Raw genomic sequence first — 21,449 nt, forward strand, 5'->3', positions numbered from 1 at the left:
CACTCACATCTACTGTGATGAAGTGTTTTGAGAGGTTGTCATAGCCAGATTCAATTGGACCTGGACCTGCTGCAATTTGCCTATGGCCGCAATAGGTTTGCAATGGATGCAATCTCATTTGCTCTCCACTCAGCCGTGGTTCACATGGACAATAGCAATGCCTACTTCAGGCTACCATTTATTGATTACAGCTCAACATTTAACACAATTGTTCCCATCAGTACTAATCAATAAGGTACAAACTTTGCCTTTTTTCCTTGGAGCGACAGAGGATGAGAGGTGACCTGATAGAGGTGTATAAGATGATGAGAGGCATTGCTCGTGTGGATAGTCAGAGGCTTTTTCCCAGGGCTGGAATGGCTAGCACGAGAGGGAACAGTTTTAAGGTGCTTAGTAGTAAGTACAGAGGAGATGTCGGGGAAGGTTTTTACGCAGACAGTGGTGAGTGTGTGGAATGGGCTGCCGGCGATGGTGGTGGAGGCTGCTACAATAGGGTCTTTTAAGAGACTCCTAGATAGGTACAGGGAGCTCAGGAAGATAGAGGGCTATGGGTAACCCTAGGTAATTTTTAAGGTAAGGATATGTTTGGCACAGCTTTATGGGCTGAAGGGCCTGTATTACGCTGTAGGTTTTCAATGTTTCTATGTTTCTAAACTTGGGCTATGTACCTCTTTCTGCAGCTGGATCCTTGACTTCCTTATCAGGAGACCACAGTCGGTGCAGATCGGAAATAACATCTCCACGCTGACAATCAGCACTGACGCACCCTCAAAGATGCATGTTTAGCCCACTGCTCTACTCTCCCTACTCCAATGACTGTGTGTCTGGGCACAGTTCAAACACCATTGATAAATTTGCTGATGACACAACTATTGCAAGCAGAATTTCAGATGGTGACGAGGAGGCGGAGAGGAGTGAGCTAGATCGGCTGGTTGCGAGGTGTTGCAACAATTGCATTGTACTCCATGTCATTAAGGCCAAGGGATTGATTGTGGACTTCTGGAAGGGGAATTTACGGGAACATACATCAGTCCTCATTGTGGAATCAGAAGTGGAAAGGGTGAGCAGTTTCAAATTCCAATGTGTCAATATCTCTGAAGAGATCTATCCTGGATCCAACATATTGATGTAATTATAAAGAAGGCACAATATTCGGAGCTTGAGGAGACCTGGCATGTCACCAAAGAGTCTCGTCAATTTCTATAAATGTACCATGGCTAGCATTCTAACTGGTTGAATCATCATCTGGTATGGAGGGGCACAGGATTGGAGAAAGCTGGAGAAAGCTGCAGTTTCATCCAGCTCCATCATGGGCACTAGCCTCCACCACAATAAGGATACCATCAAAAGCTGATGCCTCTAGAAGGCGGTATCCATCATTAAGGACCCCCATCACCCAAAACATGCCCTCTTCTCATTGCTACCATCAAGGAGGAGATACAGGAGCCTGAAGACCCACACCCAATGTTTTACGAACAGCTTCTTCCCCACCACTATCAGATTTCTGAATGTACACTACCTCACTTTTTTTTTGCTCTTTTTTGCATTACATATGTAATTGATTTTAATATTTATATTATTGTAGTTGATAGTTTTTTTCATGTGTTGCAATGTACTGCTGGTGCGAAACAACACATGCCAGTGACATTAAACCTGATTGTGGTCATACTGCAAACACAATGATTGCTGTATTTTCAAACAGAACAGATGGTGCACCTCAGAATAATTTATTGTACAAGAAGCACATCAACCATTTAAGAATTGTGATAAATTGCTAAATACAGTCTTATTTCAGTAAAACAGTTAACACATCACAACACTGTCTGTAGTAGGTAGGGACCTAATTAAAATTAATCAGAGGTGTATTTCCTTAGCCACTCAAAATTTCTGAGGAATTATTGTGTAAAACCTGGATGATTTGAACATTTTCATGGAAAGTAGGAGAATATACCAGCAGTCAGGAGTGTATCAATTGTTTTCTGAAATTAATTAGGAAGATTCATTGGGAAATCTTCAAATCTTTCTTGGCAAAATTGAGTGAAATGACTAATTTACATTAAAGATGTTCAAACTTCAATTCAGTGCTCACTGAAGCAATTCTCACTCACATTGCTACTAAAGTGATGCAGTATAAATCTAGTTTATATTACAGTTTCAATAACATAAAACAAAGTCTCCTTTAACTGAAACTACATCTGTAATATCTACCATTGAAAGCTCAGAGTTATCGGCTATTGTAATAAATATTTTCTGTGCCATTACAAATCAACAAGTTCTGTTATTATATTGTTATACCGTATTATTCAGCTTCTTGTTTGGTTGCTATTATACTAATTAAAAGACGTTTACAGCAAGTGATTTGTTATGGTCTAACATGCTGATCACACTACAATATAATTTTACATGAGATTTTCTATTCACCGGCACTTTAAAACACTCTATTGAATAACATTTATGCAAACTTTAAATGAGTGAAAATGTTAAAAACCTGGTATTTGGATGAATGTTTTCTCTTGGAATTGTAATTGGTTTCTTCTCTCACCTTAATTTCAGTTAGTAGACTGTTCTAATCTACACAGATCCATAACAGTGAGGAAATTTCCAAGTGGCATTGTTAGCAGTTGCTCATGAAATCAGCTCATTAACATCATCAGAAGTATGTTATGAATTAACATGCAACGGATTTACCAAAAGAATTAAAGTTAGGATTACTTGTTAATCCATTGTCTGATGAGGTCTTGCATGACACAATCAAAAATAATCTTAAAAATGAACACAAAATATTTGGAGGAACAGTAGGGAAAGGGACCATACGCCAGCTTGGAGTGAGGAAGAGAAAATCTGGCTTCTGATGTATGTCTGTGAATGTTAGTTTACTTAGCCTAACGTTTCCCAGTTATTACCTTTCAAAATACTAATAATTAATCAAAGCTTGATTGCCAATTATTAAATATTGAAAGGTCCCTGTGTTTCTCATTGCTTCAAGAGAAAGAAAGGAAAAGGAGAGGAAGTAGAGAAGATAAAATGAAAACAACTGAAAGCTGAAGGAGAAGTATACATTCTAGCTTCTGATAAAATGATCTGTTCATTATTACTGACAGCTAAGTTCACTGCTTAATGTAAAAACTGAGGCCAGTAGTCAATTGGTCAGAATGAAATACTGTGAGCATCATGGCTATCCTACAAGTACATTCAATAGAAGTGTAATTGCAATGACAAAATTTTACTAATGCTACAAAATTAAGGTTTTGATTTCTTTTTGTACAGGAAACATTCAATATGTAATGGCATTTAAAAATTCTTATATAGCCATATAAAAATTAGACCCAAAATTTGGACAATTTTCATAAAAGTGGCCCATGGAAATGTTATTTATATGCATTTATCAAGGTTCTATTGCACTATAAAAATGTCTTGGGAGTGCAGGAGCAGACAATCTGAGAATATTCAGGGTCTGGTTGAAAATTTGTACAACATTAGACACTGGTATAGGCTTTTATGTATACTGAATGTGAATACTTATATTTATTTGGATTATTTTCTGTTTGCTAGGAAATATCAACTCAAGTTGATTGCATCACTATATATGTATAATAAAGGAAAATGTGTTATCGATATAATTAAATGCACACTAATATTCTAGAGGTCATCTGTTTCAGGAATGGTTACTTCCAAAGACAGATCTTTAAATGTAATGGGAACATTATTAGATGTCCATCCTTGGGCAGTTCTGTTGAAGCTTGGTCGACCAGCTGTCCCATCTTGGAAAACAGGCAATCTGAGCTCTGGTTCCAGTAATGCAAAATCCAGCTTCGGTAGCTTGAAACCTACAAGTTTGGAAGCTCTTTCAAAACCACCATAAGGAGTTGCAACTCTGTGGGTGTAGAAGTGAAAAATGAGAATTTGATAAACTGGTAACATTCAACCACTTTAGCTGCCCCCCAATTAGATCCTTTGGAGCATGCTGGTTCGTGATATTAAAGATGAAAAAATACGTAACTGGGCCTTTTTTCCAGAACAAACCTTTCTAGATTCACTGATTTTAATTTAAAATTTATTCCTTATTTTCTCCACAGTTGCCTTGTTATTGCATTATTAAAAATCATAGATATATGTTTCAGACTCTAGACTATGTCATAACAATAAATACACTTCACAACTACTTCATGGTTTATAAATTGCTTTAGGACATCCCGAAATCATAAAAATGCTGTTTAATTGTTGAGTCTTTCCTTCCTTTCGCAGGCTGCCTGTGAGAAATATCATTTGAAAGCTGTTAGCTTGCCCCAAGTCTGAAAGCTGACTTTCACATTTTCAGTCCTGACGTTTTCCAAAAGCACTCAGTGATCAGTAGATTCTAAAATACCATTTGAGAACTTTTTCTGATCCCAACTTTGCACTACAGTATTTTGTGGTTTTAATGAGTATTACATATTCGGACAAATGATGAGCAGCAAAGCTTTAGATGACTTAAAGTTTATGGAAGATGGATAAAGAAACACTAGTGAAGACAACATTAGAATTATTAACTCTGGAAGTTGCAAAGGCTTGAATAAAGGTTTCAGTGTTGTTGTAGCTGAAGCAGTGATGTTGCTAGGCAAGATTACTGAATTGGAAGTAATTCATCTTAATAATGGAAAGGATATGTGATGGAAACTTGGCTCTGTGTCAGTTAGTACATTGTGGTTGCAAACAATTGCCTTCAACCTTGTCTAGTTTCAAGTATACAGTATTTTTAACTGGGGCCCAAAAACGATGGTTTTGTTTTTCCCAGAGTTTAATGAGGAAGTTGTGGCTCCATCATGACTGGCTATGAAACTTATTAACATTGAAACAGGCTTGGTTGAGTAACAAAATCGTTGTCAGGGTACACATGGTAAGCAGATAATGTCACTAAGGAATAATTCTTGAAGATTTCAAGAAACATATTCTGAAGTATATTCAGAGAACTTTCTAGATCAATTTGTTTCTAGTCCAATAAGAAAGGAACATTATTGGGTTTTGTTCCAAGAAATTAAGTCAGATAATTGTCAGCATAGGAATACTTAGAAAGTGGTGACCAAGCTTTAGATTAGCAAAGAAAAGGAGAAATCCACAGTAACAAAAATATTTATGTGAAGAAGGCTAATTTGGGTGGGTTGGAAATAGATCTATCTGAGATAAATTGCAGTCAAAGACTTGTAAATAAAACTAATTGAATAGTGGGTAGAACGCCAAGAGAAAACTGCTTGTGTACATAGCCAAGAGTGGGAGAGAGAAAACAAAGTCAAAACCAAACAGAAAAATAAGACGCAGAAAGAGGGATTAATTCATTGATGTAAAATTGATGCTAGCTGAGAATATGCCCAATGTAGAAGAATAAGAGAGAAAGTGAAAAGGGAAATAAGAAAGAAAACAGACTGAAATGGCAACTAAAGAGAATTAAATTGTCTTCTGTAAGTCTATAAATTATATGAGTACTATGAGGTATTAGGATATAAGTATAGATGCAGAATGCATCACATAAGTAGCTTGTAATTGTCTTTATCAGGGATGAAGATAGTAAAAGGGAGATATAGTAGTTAAGGTACTGGAGAGAACAATTTAATGAAGAAGAAGTAATAGAAGACCCTATGGCACATTAGAGCATTTGACCCATTAAGTCTGCTCCGCCATTCCATCATGGCTGATTTATGATACCTCTCAAACCTATTCTCCTGACCTTCTCCCCGTAATCTTTGATACCCTTACTAATTAAGTACTGATCAACCTCCACTTTAAATATACCCACTGACTTGGCCTCCCCAGATGTCTGTAGTAATAATTTCTGCAGATTCACCATCTTCTAGCTAAAGAAATTCCTTCTTATCTCTATTCTATTTTATCGTTATTATCCTTCTTATCTCTTTTTGTTATTTTTTTTTCTCCAACGGCGTTCTGAGAGGCGGGACTGCGCAGGCGTGTGACGTCGGGCAGTGCAGCGCGGCAGATTTAAAAGGGCAGACATCCTGCTTCGGGTTTGATTCGAAGAAGGAGTCTGAGAGTCTGAGTGGGAGTGCCGAGAAAGACATTTTTGAAATTTTCGTTATTTTTTTTCTCCAACGGCGTTCTGAGAGGCAGGACTGCGCAGGCGTGTGACGTCGGGCAGTGCAGCGCGGCAGATTTAAAAGGAACAGAGCCTCATAGAACGGGCAGCGTAGTTTACGGGCTGCAGAGTGAGCTGGGAGCAGAGTGAAGACTTAAGGGCTTCAGCTCAACGGGCTTAGGCGGAAACGGGCGAGGCGAGGAAGGTTTGGCATTCATTTTCTGTTGTTATTTGAGGAGGGGGTAGTATGAGTGTGAGGGCAGTTTGCTGTTCTCGGTGTCGGATGTGGGAGGCCCTGGAGTCTCCAAGCCTCCCGGATGTCTACATCTGCGCCAAGTGCATCGAGATGCAGCTCCTAAGGGACCGTGTTACGGAACTGGAGCTGCAGTTCGATGACCTTCGTCTGGTCAGGGAGAGTGAGGAGTTGATAGAGTGGAGTTGCAGGCAGGTGGTCACGCCGGGGCCACGGGGGCAGACAAGTGGGTCACGGTTAGGAGGGGGAAGGGGAAGAGTCAGGGAATAGGGAGTACCCCGGTGGCTGTGCCCCTTAACAATAGGTACTCCTGTTTGAGTACTGTTGGGGGGGACAGCTTACCTGGGGGAAGCGACAGTGGCCTTGCCTCCGGCACAGAGTCTGGCCCTGTAGCTCAGAAGGGTAGGGCAAGGAAGAGGAGGGCAGTTGTGATAGGGGACTCGATAGTAAGGGGGTCAGATAGGCGATTCTGTGGACGCAGTCCAGAGACCCGGATGGTAGTTTGCCTCTCTGGTGCCAGGGTCCGGGATATTTCTGATCGTGTCCAAGATATCCTGAAGTGGGAGGGTGAGGAGCCAGAGGTCGTGGTACATATAGGTACCCATGGCTTAGGTAGGAAAAGGGATGAGGTCCTGAAAGGAGAATATAGGGAGCTAGGAAGGGAATTGAGAAAAAGGACCGCAAAGGTAGTAATCTCGGGATTACTGCCTGTGCCACGCGACAGTGAGAGTAGGAATGCGATGAGGTGGAGGATAAATGCGTGGCTGAGGGATTGGAGCAGGGGGCAGGGATTCAAGTTTTTGGATCATTGGGACCTCTTTTGGCGCAGGTGTGACCTGTACAAGAAGGACGGGTTACACTTGAATCCTAGGGGGACCAATATCTTGGCAGGAAGATTAGCAGGGGCTACTGAGGTGACTTTAAACTAGAATGGTTGGGGGGTGGGAATCAAATTAAAGAGGCTAGGTGTGAGGAGGTTAGTTCACAACAGAGGGATGGGAACCAGTGCAGAGAGACAGAGGGGTGTAAAGTGAGGGTAGAAGCAAAAAGTACAAAGGAGAAAAGTAAAAGTGGCAGGCCGACAAATCCAGGGCAAGCATTAAAAAGGGCCACCTTTCAGCATAATTGTATAAGGGCTAAGAGAGTTGTAAAAGAGCGCCTGAAGGCTTTGTGTGTCAATGCAAGGAGCATTCGTAATAAGGTGGATGGATTGAAAGTGCAGATTGTTATTAATGATTATGATATAGTTGGGATCACAGAGACATGGCTCCAGGGTGACCAGGGATGGGAGCTCAACGTTCAGGGATATTCAATATTCAGGAGGGATAGACATGAAGGAAGGGGAGGTGGGGTGGCGTTGCTGGTTAAAGGAGAGATTAACACAATAGAAAGGAAGGACATAAGCTGGGAAGATGTGGAATCGATATGGGTAGAGCTGCGTAACACTAAGGGGCAGAAGACGCTGGTGGGAGTTGTGTACAGGCCACCTAACAGCAGTAGTGAGGTTGGAGATGGTATTAAACAGGAAATTAGAAATGTGTGCAATAAAGGAACAGCAGTTATAATGGGTGACTTCAATCTACATGTAGATTGGGTGAACCAAATTGGTAAGGGTGCTGAGGAAGAGGATTTCTTGGAATGTATGCGGGATGGTTTTTTGAACCAACATGTCGAGGAACCAACTAGAGAGCAGGCTATTCTGGACTGGGTTTTGAACAATGAGGAAGGGTTAATTAGCGATTTTGTCGTGAGAGGCCCCTTGGGTAAGAGTGACCATAATATGGTGGAATTCTTCATTAAGATGGAGAGTGACATAGTTAATTCAGAAACAAAGGTTCTGAACTTAAAGAGGGGTAACTTTGAAGGTATGAGACGTGAATTAGCTAAGATAGACTGGCAAATGACACTTAAAGGATTGATGGTGGATATGCAATGGCAAGCATTTAAAGGTTGCATGGATGAACTACAACAATTGTTCATCCCAGTTTGGCAAAAGAATAAATCAAGGAAGGTAGTGCACCCGTGGCTGGCAAGAGAAATTAGGGATAGTATCAATTCCAAAGAAGAAGCATACAAATTAGCCAGAGAAAGTGGCTCACCTGAGGACTGGGAGAAATTCAGAGTTCAGCAGAGGAGGACAAAGGGCTTAATTAGGAAGGGGAAAAAAGATTATGAGAGAAAACTGGCAAGGAACATAAAAACGGACTGTAAAAGCTTTTATAAATATGTAAAATGGAAAAGACTGGTAAAGACAAATGTAGGTCCCCTGCAGACAGAAACAGGTGAATTGATTATGGGGAGCAAGGACATGGCAGACCAATTGAATAATTACTTTGGTTCTGTCTTCACTAAGGAGGACATAAATAATCTTCCAGAAATAGTAGGGGACAGAGGGTCCAGTGAGATGGAGGAACTGAGGGAAATACATGTTAGTAGGGAAGTGGTGTTAGGTAAATTGAAGGGATTGAAGGCAGATAAATCCCCAGGGCCAGATGGTCTGCATCCTAGAGTGCTTAAGGAAGTAGCCCAAGAAATAGTGGATGCATTAGTGATAATTTTTCAAAACTCGTTAGATTCTGGACTAGTTCCTGAGGATTGGAGGGTGGCTAATGTAACTCCACTTTTTAAAAAAGGAGGGAGAGAGAAACCAGGGAATTATAGACCGGTTAGCCTAACGTCGGTGGAGGGGAAACTGCTGGAGTCAGTTGTCAAGGATGTGATAACAGCACATTTGGAAAGCGGTGAAATGATCGGACAAAGTCAGCATAGATTTGTGAAAGGAAAATCATGTCTGACGAATCTCATAGAATTTTTTGAGGATGTAACTAGTAGAGTGGATAGGGGAGAACCAGTGGATGTGGTATATTTGGATTTTCAAAAGGCTTTTGACAAGGTCCCACACAGGAGATTAGTGTGCAAACTTAAAGCACACGGTATTGGGGGTGAGGTATTGGTGTGGGTGGAGAATTGGTTAGCAGACAGGAAGCAAAGAGTGGGAATAAACGGGACCTTTTCAGAATGGCAGGCGGTGACTAGTGGGGTACCGCAAGGCTCAGTGCTGGGACCCCAGTTGTTTACAATATAAATTAGTGACTTGGATGAGGGAATTAAATGCAGCATCTCCAAGTTTGCGGATGACACGAAGCTGGGTGGCAGTGTTAGCTGTGAGGAGGATGCTAAGAGGATGCAGGGTGACTTGGATAGGTTGGGTGAGTGGGCAAATTCATGGCAGATGCAATTTAGTGTGGATAAATGTGAAGTTATCCACTTTGGTGGCAAAAATAGGAAAACGGATTATTATCTGAATGGTGGCTGATTAGGAAAAGGGGAGGTGCAACGAGACCTGGGTGTCATTATACACCAGTCATTGAAAGTGGGCATGCAGGTACAGCAGGCGGTGAAAAAGGCCAATGGTATGCTGGCATTTATAGCAAGAGGATTCGAGTACAGGAGCAGGGAGGTACTACTGCAGTTGTACAAGGCCTTGGTGAGACCACACCTGGAGTATTGTGTGCAGTTTTGGTCCCCTAATCTGAGGAAAGACATTCTTGCCATAGAGGGAGTACAAAGAAGGTTCACCAGATTGATTCCTGGGATGGCAGGACTTTCATATGAAGAAAGACTGGATGAACTGGGCTTGTACTCATTGGAATTTAGAAGATTGATGGGGGATCTGATTGAAACGTATAAAATCCTAAAGGGATTGGACAGGCTAGATGCTGGAAGATTGTTGCCGATGTTGGGGAAGCCCAGAACGTGGGGCCACAGTTTGAGGATAGAGGGGAAGCCTTTTAGGACCGAGATTAGGAAAAACTTTTTCACACAGAGAGTGGTGAATCTGTGGAATTCTCTGCCACAGGAAACAGTTGAGGCCAGTTCATTGGCTATATTTAAGAGGGAGTTAGATATGGCCCTTGTGGCTACGGGGTTCAGGGGGTATGGAGGGAAGGCTGGGGTGGGGTTCTGAGTTGGATGATCAGCCATGATCATAATAAATGGCGGTGCAGGCTCGAAGGACCGAATGGCCTACTCCTGCACCTATTTTCTATGTTTCTATGTTTCTATATCAATGTCCTTCTATATTGAGTCTGTGCCCTCTGGTTCTAGCCCGCCCCCCCCCCCCCACTGTTGGAATCATCCTTTCCATGTCCACTGTATGTAGGACTTCCAATATTCAATAGGTTTTAAGAAGATCCCTTTCATTCTTCTAAGCTCCAGCAGTACAGTCCCAGAGCCATCAAGCGCCCCTCATATAACAACACTCATTCCCAGGATCATTCTCATGCACCTCCTCTGGAGCCTCTCCAATGCCAGCACATTTCTCTTAAATAGGGACCCAAAATTGCTCACAATACTGCAAGCTATTTTGCCTTCTAAACCTCAGCATTACACACTTCCATCATCCAAATCTGGGAAACAATGTGCAAAGAAGTGGTCTCAACATAAAACCCTGCGGAACACACCAGTCACCGGTAGCCAACCAGAAAAGGCCTCCTTTATTTCCAACTCTTTACCCCTTTCCAGTGAGCCAATCTTCTATCCATGATAGAAATTCCTGTAATATCATGGGCTGTAATTTTGTTTACACTTGTAATACACTTGTTTTTAATTTTCTTCAATCTAGTTTATTCATGTGCTTCTAACTAACCCAAATCCTCATCCATAATAATGGACTCCAACATCTGCCCAACCACGGAAGATAGGTTTATTGGTCTGTAATATCCTGACTTTTGCTTCCCTCCCTTCTTAAAGGGTGGAATGTCATTTGCAATTTTCCAGTCCTCCAGAACCATTCCAGCATCTAGTGATTCTTGAAAGTTCATTACAAAGGGCTCTTCAGCTACCTCTTTTAGAACCCTGAGACATATCCATCCATTCCAGGTGACTTATCCACCTTTCAGCCTCCCGAGCACATTCTCATTCGTAATGACAACTACACTCACCCCAGCCCCCTGACACTCTTTATCAAGTAATCTGGTCTGGATAGGTTGCGCTATTGTTGGTCATGTCCAAATGTCTGCTTTGTGTTTTCTTTGTTCAGTAACTAATCTTTCTAGAATATTGATCTAAGTATGAATCAACAGAAGTTGTTTGGAAAGCCTAATATTCTACAGTGTCTTTGAGAAGATTTCAGCTCTGCTTTAATAGGAACTAACAGCTATTAAAACTTCTAGTGTAAAATCTGCAGATGCTGGAAATCCAAGCAAAATAAACAAAATATTGGAGAAACTCAGCATCTATGGAAAAGAGTAAAGTTGACGTTTTGGCCAAGATCCTTCTTTAATTAATTTCTTATAAGATACTGCCTCATCACATGATTATTTAAACTACCAAATTTGCATTTAAATTGGTCCGAGTAGTTGATGAAAATATGTGATACTTTTCTCAGCTGTATCATTTGAAGTTGGTTTCTATCAAATATATAAAAGGATTTTTAATGATTCATTGACAGATATCGATAATTTCATGTTGTAATGATCCGCAAGTTGCAAAAGTAACTGCAAGGTAATATTGGTAACTACTGCATTGTGATAGAACTATTTCCATTGGTTAATACATAGCATAGTGCTTTAATTGCTGAAGAACATAGTTATTTCACAAAAGACTTCCTAAGTTTAGCTCCCCACTGCAATGTTTTTATGGAGAAAGTAGGTAAAGAGAATTTTTAGCTTTTAATACATGAAGCTAATACTATTCAACCCAGTGAACAAATTTACAAAACAGCATAATTTTGAAGTTGACCTCATATGGACAGGGCCAACAGCTATGTAAAAACTGGGGTCATTTTTAGGTTGTTAGTCACTAGGGTGTGTCGTATAGTTTATTTTTTACAAGCCACCCAACTACCGCCCATGTCGAACATACTTTCTGTACAGTGTGTTTTATCTAGTGAGATGTTAACCTCTAAATCAGATTTCAATAAAGACAGTTACAGATTTGCCCATGAACAAATGAGAAATTAAGATTAATCTCAATATTACACATCAAGTAGTTGGTAATCCAGATGGGCTGATAGAAAAACTAAACTGGAACAATGGTTACTTTTCCAAAATAATAATGACTAGACCTATATAGCTCTTTGGCATAAAATTAAAAAAAAACATTTGACAGCTTGTTTGCTTTTATATTATCAGTTGGTTGATAAGAAACGTATTCTTGGGATAAAAACAAACTGTCGGAAGAACTGTTCAGCAACATTGGTGGAAGCAAAGAGTTAGTTGATGTTTCAGAACTGAAAGTGAACAGGAGAGAGAGCCATTGTGAAGCAGTGAAGAGGAGAGTTGGGGAAGGAGCTGGCAGGCAATAGGTAGAGCCAGGTGAGATGGCAGACTACGGACAGATGGAGGCAGATGGGGGAAGGGAGTTGGAGATAGAGACAAGAGGCTGGAAGGTGATATGTGTAGATGACAAAGGTCTGAAGGTTCTGGAATCATAAGTAAGGAAGGACCCAGAGAAAGGAGGATCATTGTCAGATGGAACCATTTGGAAACAAAATGGCTTCTTGTGTGGGTAATGTGCAAATAGCACAAGATGGGGAATAGGAAAGAAACTGGCTAAAGGTGGGCAGGGATGGGGAGAAGGGTTTGGATGAAGGGGGTGAGAGAAGCTGAGTGTACCAGAAGGGGAAAGAAAGAACCATACAAAGCCTAGATTATATGAAATTGGAAAATTAAGTGTTTGATTGCATGAACAAGCAAAATATGAGGTGCTGCTCTTCTAGCTTGTGTTTGACCTCACTCTGGCAGTTGAGAAGACTGAAGAAGGACATGTCCATATTGAATATTGAATATGAAAGGAAGTTAAAATGGCATACAACCTTGCAGCTCAAGATAGCTATTGTGGACAAAGCACAAATGCTTGGTAAAGGAGTTAGCCAGTATGCACTTGGTCTCTCCAAGGAAGTCAGAGCACCAAATGCAATATTTGGAGAAGCTTCATGTAAATCTTATCTGATCTGGAAGGACTGCTTTAGTCCCTACTGAGCAAGGAGGTGTAAGGACAGTTGCTGTATCTCTTACGGTTGCAACGGAGGGCAGGGAGGAGTGGGTGGAGATGATAAGCACACCAGAGAATCATAGAGCGGTCTCTGTGAAAAACAGAAAGGGGTGGGGAGGAGAAAGTGCGACTGGTAGTGGGATCGTGTTGCACCTGACAGAAATGACAAGGAATAATATGCTAGAAGCAAAGGCTGTTGGTTGAAACGCAAGGATGAAGAGAAACCCAGCTTTCTTCTCTCTTGGGAAGGCAGGGTAAGGTCAGAAATGCAGGAAATGGAGGAGATGTGGAGAAGACTCCATCAACGACAGTAGAGGGAAATGTAGGTGGAGTGGTGCCAGAGTAGGTATAGAACAAGGACAGTTCCATGTTGACAGTGAAAAGGCTGGGGTAGCTATGTAAGTGTCCATGGCTACAGCTTTCATTTGCAGAAAGCAGAAGGATTAAAAATAAAATTCCAAACTTCTCTCTGCCACATCGACATCTGCTGTGGTGCTACCTCTTGCTCTCATGTAGAACTTGTCAATTTTATCAACTCCACTGCAAACCACCACCTTGCCTTCAAATTCGCTTGGACTAATTCTGATACGCCCCTCCCCTTTCTGGATCTCTGCGTCTCCATTCAAGAGACAATCTACTTACATTTACTATAAAACCATTGACTCCTCCAGCTACCTAGAATGCTTATTTTCCCACCCTGTTTCTTGCAAAGACACCATTTCTTTCTCTTTGTTTCTCCACCCCTGCTGCATCTCTTTTTGTGATGAAGCTTCCTGTTCCAAAATTTCTGAAATGTCCTCCCTTTTCTGAAAAAGTGGTTGATACAGTTCCTTCTCCTGCACTTCTGCATTCATCTGACCTCCCCCAGGTAGAGCAGGGATAAAGTTTCATTTGTCCTACCTTCACCCCAACAGCCTCCACATCCAGCACATCATTCTTTGACATTTTCTCAGGTTGCAACACAATCCCGACTTCAGACACATATTCTCCCCATTCTCTGGCACTTTCTCCTACAACCATAGGAGATGCAACACCTGACCCTACACCTCCTTCCTCATCACCATAAGGGGATATAAGCACCTTCTGCATTCAATGCTTGCAATGCAGCATCTACATTGGCAAGAGCCGAAGTAAGATTAGGTAAATACTCTGCCAAGTTATGGCTCTTGGTCCGTAATGACTATCTTGAACTACTGGTTGCTTGTCATTTCAACTCTTCTTCCCATTCTCACACTGACATGTCTGTTTTTGACATTCTTCATGCCAGGTGAGACCAAATGTAAAAATTAATTCATATTCTCTCTGAGTAGTCTGGAACTCAATGGTATAAACTTTGAGTTTTCTCCTTCTGACCCATCCAGGCTCATCACCCCACTTCCTTCCAAACCCTTACTAGCTTACACCCTTAACCCATGGTGTATTTTATGCCCTCCTCTATCTGACCATCATCTCTCCTGTGGTGGCTCCACTTTTTGCCTTCCATACTTACCAGATTCCAGCTTTGCTCCCCTTTCTTATCTCCTCATCACCTTCTACCTCACCCTACGTTCCCACCTGCCCATCATGCCCTTCCACACACGGTTCTGCCTATCATCTGCCAGCCCTACCTCACCCCTCCTTCGCTCCTCTTTATGCCAGCTACCTTTACTGTATCTTCTCAGTCTTGATGCAGCATCCTGACCCAAAATGCCAACTATCCCCCTTTCTTCTCAGATGTTGCCTCATCTCTCCAGCTTTCTTTTACAGCTCTGGAATTCCAGCATCTCGGATCTGTTCAGTCTCCATGAAAACCATTCTTGCCTGTACAAAAATCCCCTGCAGCTAAACAATGGCTTCAGAAAAGAAATGCCACATGTCATTAAGCTTGTGTCTTTCCCACTAATTTCAACTTCATTGCCCCTCATGCCCTCTCACTTTCCTCCATCTTGATCGTGTGGATAGTTTTTTTCCCCCAGGGCTATAACGTCTAACACGAGAGGGCACAGTTTTAAGGTGCTTGGAAGTAGGTACAGAGGAGATGTCAGGGGTAAGTTGTTGCTGTTGTGTTTTTTTAATATAAAGGCAGAGTGGTGAAGTGCGTGGAATGGGCTGCTGGCAACGGTGGTGGAGGTGGATGCAATGGGATCTTTACAGAGACTCCTGGATAGCTTAGAGCTTAGAAAAACAGAGGGCTATAGGTAACCCTGGGTAATTTCTAAAGTAAGTACATGTTCGGCACGGCATTGTGGGCTGAAGAACCTGTATTGTGCTGTCAGTTTTCTATGTTTTTCTTCCTATCATCCCCTTAGCCATTGTATCACATTGAAACACTGCTCACAAGCTTGCCATCCAATCTGGCCTTCAAGAAAAAATCCTGTTCACATGTTCCCTTCATGACAAAGGTTCGCACTGCACATCCACAAGCTGCTCATGAAGGATCAGGTTCAAACTAGTGATATGACTTTGACCAGTCATCAGTATGTGCTGTGACGCATGACAAGGACGATCATGGTCTTCCATCTGAAGCTCTTCATATTCCTTCCTCTATCCATGATCATGATCGTTCTTGGCAAATTTTTCTACAGAAGTGGTTTACCATTCCATTCTTCTGGGCAGTGTCTTTACAAAATGGATGACCCCAGCCATTATCAATACTCTTCAGAGATTGTCTGCCTGGCATCAGTGGTTGCATAACCAGGACTTGTGATCTGCAACAGCTGCTCATACGACCATCGACCACCTGGTCCAATGGCTTCATGTGACCTTGACTGGGGGACTATGCAGGTGTTACACCTTGCTTGAGATTGACCTGTGAGATGGAACACCTTACATCTCCTCTGGTAGAGGTGTATATCCACCCCACCACCTCTTTTGACCTGTAGGTCCACTTCAAAATAAATCTTTACCCAGCTGTGCCTTGTGAATCCTACCACTGTTTGTTTGTTACCTGACTGACTCACATTTATTCTCTAGCATTCAACATTGATCTGTCAGCTTGATCCCACACCACAATGACTGTCAATCTGCTGACTTGACTCAAACTTACCTCATGTTTTATCTATGATCACTAAACAGGTGCCCTGACTACCATTTCCCCCAAACACCACTTAAATGTTAACAAAACTTTTTCACCATAAGATATTGTGGCAGAATTAGGCCATTCAGCCCATCAAATCTGCTCTGCCATTTGATCATGACTGACTTATTATCCCGCTCAACCCCATTCTCCTGCTTCCTTCCCGTAACCTTTGGCACCCTAACTAATCAAGAATATATCAACCTCTACTTTAACTATACCCAATGATTAACTTCCACAGCTGCTTGTGGTAATGAATTCCACAGATTCACCCTCTCTGAATTCCTCCTCACCTCTGTTCTGTATTCTGAGGCTGTGCTTTCTGGACCTAGACTTCCCCGCTATTGGAAATATCCTTTTGATGTGCACTCTATCTAGGCCACTCAATATTCAAAAGATTTCAGTGAGAACCCACCCACCCCCCCCGCCCCACAGCCTCATTCTTCTAAACCCCAGGACCATCAAAATATCCTCACACATTTATTTTTTCAATCCTGACATCGGCTGAACACCATTAGTACCTGGACCAAGTACCTCACTAACAATCATGCTTCCTGACTTCTGATTCTACCTCTCCTATCCCTTGTACCATTTTTGTATCATTGAATCTCCACCCCACTGCAGAATTCATTCACCTGTGATCCCATGTCTTTAACCTTACCATTGCTAAATTTGAGGGCAAAGACCAGTTCAGCAGTGCATGATTCTGTGTGTCTTTTGCTCCCCTGTGTTTCCCAGTGGCACATCCACAAACAAAATATTCACAGCCTGTGCCTTCACAATTGCCAACAAGTGATTGTTTACATTAGTTACCCCTGATCTTGCCCATACCCAGCTGCTGCTAAAACCTTCATTCTAGATGCTGATCTGACCCTTCCCATGCTCTACTGATCAGATCCCATTTGCTACCCTTCATCAAAGCTCTGAAATCTCTGAACACTTTTTTGATAACCTCATGGTGGTAAAAGATTTGAAATCTAAATCTTCATATTTATAGTCACGCTTCTTCAAAGCCTTGTCCTTCCCATCTCAATAATGACTGACTGTCCCACACTTCCTTTTGTTCTTTAACTCTTAAACATTTGTTAAAACACCTGGCAGAAAACCTGGAGAAGACAAAAATGGAAATTTTAGCAAGAATATGTGTAAAAATATGAAAATTACATTTTAAGACCATAAGACATTGGAGCAGAATTAAGCCATTTTTCCCTCTTAACCCAGTTCTCCCCATAACATTTCACACCCTGATTTATCAATAATCTATCAAACTCCGCCTTAAAAACACTCAATGACAGCCAGCTGTGCCAATGAATTCCACAGATTCACCACCCTATGGCTAAAGAAATTCCTCCTCAACTCTGTTCTAAAGAGATGTCCTTGTATTCTGAGGTTGTGCCCTCCGGTCCTAGGTTTCTCTACCATTCGAAACATCCACTCTATCTAGGCCTTTCAGCATTTGATAGGTTTTAATGAAGATTGCCCATTCTTCTAAATTCCAGTGAGAACAGGCACAGAACCATCAAACACTCCTCATATGATTAGACTTTTATTCTGGAACCATATTCTTAAACCGCCTTTGAACCCTCTCCAATGTCAACATATCCTTCCTTAGATAAGAGGCCCAAAACTGCACACAATACTCTGTGAGGCCTCACCAATGTCTTTACACCAATGTAAAGCCTCAGCATTACATCCTTGTTTTTATATTCCAGTCCTTTCGAAATGAGTAATGGCATTGCATTTGCCTTCCTCACCACAGATTCAACCTGCAAGTTAACCTGTAGAGAATCTTGCGCAAGGACTCCCAAGTCCCTTGAACCTTGGATTTTTGAATTTTCTCCCTGTTTAGAAAATAGTCTCTACCTTTATTCCTTCTGCCGATGTACACGACCATTCACTTCCTGACACTGTATTCCCTCTGTCACTTCTTTGCCCATTCTCCTAATCTAAGTCTTTCTGCAGACACCCTGCTTCCTCAACACTACTTGCCCACCAACTATCTATGTATTGTCCACAAATTTGGCCACAATGCCATTAATTCCATGAATGATTTATGTCCAAATCATTGATATAATGTAAAAAGAAGCAGTCCCAATATCGACCCTGCAGAACACCATTAGTCACCGGCAGCTAATCAGTAAAGACTCCTTTATTCTCACTCTTTGCATCCTGCTAATCGGCCAATGCTCTATCCTTGCTAGTATCTTTCCTTTACTATCATGGGCTCTTATATTACTAAGCAGCCTCACGTGGCACCTTGTCAAAGTCCTTCTAAAAATCCAAGTGCACATCATCCACCGATTCTCCTTTGTCTATCCTACTTGTTATTTTGTCTTTTTGAGCACTTAAACCACCGCAGGCTGATTATCAATTCTGCTAAGTGCCAGTTGGGGCTGTCAACATTGACTTTCTCAGCCGTGGCATATCTGCAGAAGGTGCAAAACCCCTCCCATCCAAAGTCACCACTACGATCTATGATGGTTTTCCCACCACCCCCACTACAATAAAACCACAAGAGGTTGTAGGTATGGTGAATTTCTTCATTCCACGTGCTACTGAAATTATTCTCCTCTTGTATAGTGCCCTTAAGACGAAGGATTTGGTTGTTGACTTCAGAAGGAGTAGCGGACCGCACGGCCCAATTTGCATCGGTGGTGCGCAAGTGAAACAGGTCAAAAGCTTTAAGTTCCTCAGGGTCAATATCACAAATGATCTGACTTGGTTCAACCAAGCAGAGTCTACTGCCGAGAAGGCCCACCAGCACCTTTACTTCCTGAGAAAGCTAAAGAAATTTGGCCTGTCCCCTAAAACCCTCACTAATTTTTATAGATGCACCGTAGAAAGCATTCTTCTAGGGTGCATCACAACCTGGTACAGAAGTTGTCCTGTCCAAGCCTGGAAGAAGCTGCAGAAGATCGTGAACACAGCCCAGCACATCACAGAAACCAATCTTCCATCCTTGGACTCACTTTACATCGCACGCTGTCGGAGCAGTGCTGCCAGGATAATCAAGGACATGACCCACCCAGCCAACACACTTTTCATCCCTCTTCCCTCCGGGAGAAGGCTCAGGAGCTTGAAGACTCATATGTCCAGATTTGGGAACAGCTTCTTTCCAACTGTGATAAGACTGCTGAACGGATCCTGACCCGGATCTGGGCCGTACCCTATAAAAATATCCAGACCTGCCTCTCAATTTTTTTGCACTACCTTACTTTCCATTTTCTATTTTCTACTTATGATTTATAATTTAAATTTTCAATATTTACTATCAATTTGTACTCCAGGGAGCGGGAAGCGCAGAGTCAAATATCGCTGTGATGATTGTACGTACTAGTATCAATTGTTTGGCGACAATAAACTATAAAGTATGAAGTATAAAGTCAGTGTCCCTATTCACAAGCTTGACCGGTCAGCAGAGGTGACAAGAGCACTTGATGACACCAAATGAGCTCTTTCCAACATGACGCTAGTGGCACACCTGCTGGCTGGGGCACCTACAGGTGTTACTATTGACGCATCAGACTACACTGTGGGTGCTGTGCACGCACAGTCGATCAGAGCTGTGTGGCAGCTGCTTGCCTTCATAAGCCAGCAACTCCAACCCCCAAAAGAAAGTACAGCGAATTTGCTGCAAGCTTCTCAGTCTCCACCTGTCTGCCATTTTTATTTTCTACTAGAGGGTTTCCATTTCATAGTGTTCGTTGACCACAAACCACTCGTGCATGCAGTGGCCAAAATATCAGTCCCTTGGTCTGTACGGCAACGATGTCAGCTGGCCTACATCTCAGAGCTCACAGCTAGTATACAACATATCAAGGGGAAAAATAACACCGTGGCCAATTGCCTCTCATGGCCAACTGCTGAGGCCACACATATCAGGGCTGACTGTGGCAGCTAACCAAGCTACTGACCAAGAGGTCTAGGCTCACCAAACAGCAGTCACAGGGCTGTAGCTGGCTGTCTTTAAGTTTGGGGAGGCTGAGGTTTCTCTCCTGTGTGATGTCCCACTGGTCAATCTCACCCCGTAGTGCCCACAAAGTGGAGGCATTCTTCTTTTAACTCCATTCACGGCCTCTCAGATCCGGGCTGGAAGGCCTTACAGAAACTGATTGCGTTGAAGTTTGTGGAGCACGGCCTTAGAAAGGACGTGGGTGGTTGGACTGCAGCCTGTGTGGGGTGCAAGCAGGCAAAAATTAACCAACATATCCAGGTGCCATTGGCACTTCTTGAGGTCCCTGAATGACGGTTTGACCATGTCACTGTGGACCTGGTTGGTCCCCTTGCCCCCTCCTGCAGTTTCACGCACCCTCTTTCCATGATGGATCATACCACCAGGTGGCCAGAGGTTGTTCTCTAGCATCGATGATGGCCACAGATGTGGCTTGAGCATTCATTAGGTCCTGGGTTGCTCGGTTTGGCACCCCATTTGATATTTCCTTTGGTCGCAGTCCCCAAATTATTTCAGACCCCTGGGCTGTGAGTGTTAGGATACATCATGCAATGATGTATTACCCATAGTCCGATGGTCTGTGCAAGTGTTTTACCACCCTTTAAGGGCTACTCTGAGAGCTTCTCTGATGGTTGAGTGTTGGCATGATTGTCTCTCATGGGTCCTACTGGGCTCCAAAATGGCTCCAAAAATGGCTCTGCAGTCCACAGCTGAGTTGGTAAAAGGGCAGCCATTACGAGTGGCAGGTGATTTTATTCCTAATGCCATGATTGCCTTGTTCCGACTTCCTTGGTAAATTCAATTCCTTTTCATCTATTCCTACCTCCCATCATGGCGAACAGCATTCTTGTGTTCCTGTTGACCTACACTCCGCCTTGTTCATTTTTGTCCGCCATTATGCACACCAACACATCTTAGGCTTCCCTTTGATGGCCCATCCGCCTTTTGGAATGGAGAGAAAAGACTTTAACCATGGATCAGAGGGGTGAACCCGAATGTATTTCAGAAGTCACCTTAAACCAGCCCACCAAGAGTTGGAGGATTCCACTACCATGCCCCTGGCATCACGACATGACCACGAGCGTGTCAGCACACCTCTGGACAAGCCGGAGGTACCTGCTGTTACTTC

General features: G+C 42.5%; 1 protein-coding gene and 1 long non-coding RNA gene across 2 annotated transcripts in view; one reads left to right on the plus strand and one right to left on the minus strand.

Annotated features, from left to right (window-relative positions):
* The first annotated feature begins 429 nt into the window (after positions 1 to 429).
* LOC134343507 (uncharacterized) overlaps positions 430 to 21,449 on the plus strand; it is a 40,304-nt gene continuing 19,284 nt past the window's right edge. The window contains exon 1 of the long non-coding RNA XR_010017243.1: positions 430 to 1,060. This is a non-coding gene — a long non-coding RNA (uncharacterized LOC134343507). The remainder of the gene's footprint in view (positions 1,061 to 21,449) is intronic.
* LOC134343506 (myozenin-2-like) overlaps positions 1,389 to 21,449 on the minus strand; it is a 46,421-nt gene continuing 26,360 nt past the window's right edge. The window contains exon 6 of the mRNA XM_063042234.1: positions 1,389 to 3,874. Within this exon, the coding sequence (XP_062898304.1) occupies positions 3,640 to 3,874 (235 nt within the window). The 3' untranslated portion in view covers positions 1,389 to 3,639. The remainder of the gene's footprint in view (positions 3,875 to 21,449) is intronic.

This window comes from Mobula hypostoma, chromosome 3 (assembly GCF_963921235.1).
Source record: "Mobula hypostoma chromosome 3, sMobHyp1.1, whole genome shotgun sequence".
Classification (NCBI taxonomy): domain Eukaryota; kingdom Metazoa; phylum Chordata; class Chondrichthyes; order Myliobatiformes; family Myliobatidae; genus Mobula; species Mobula hypostoma.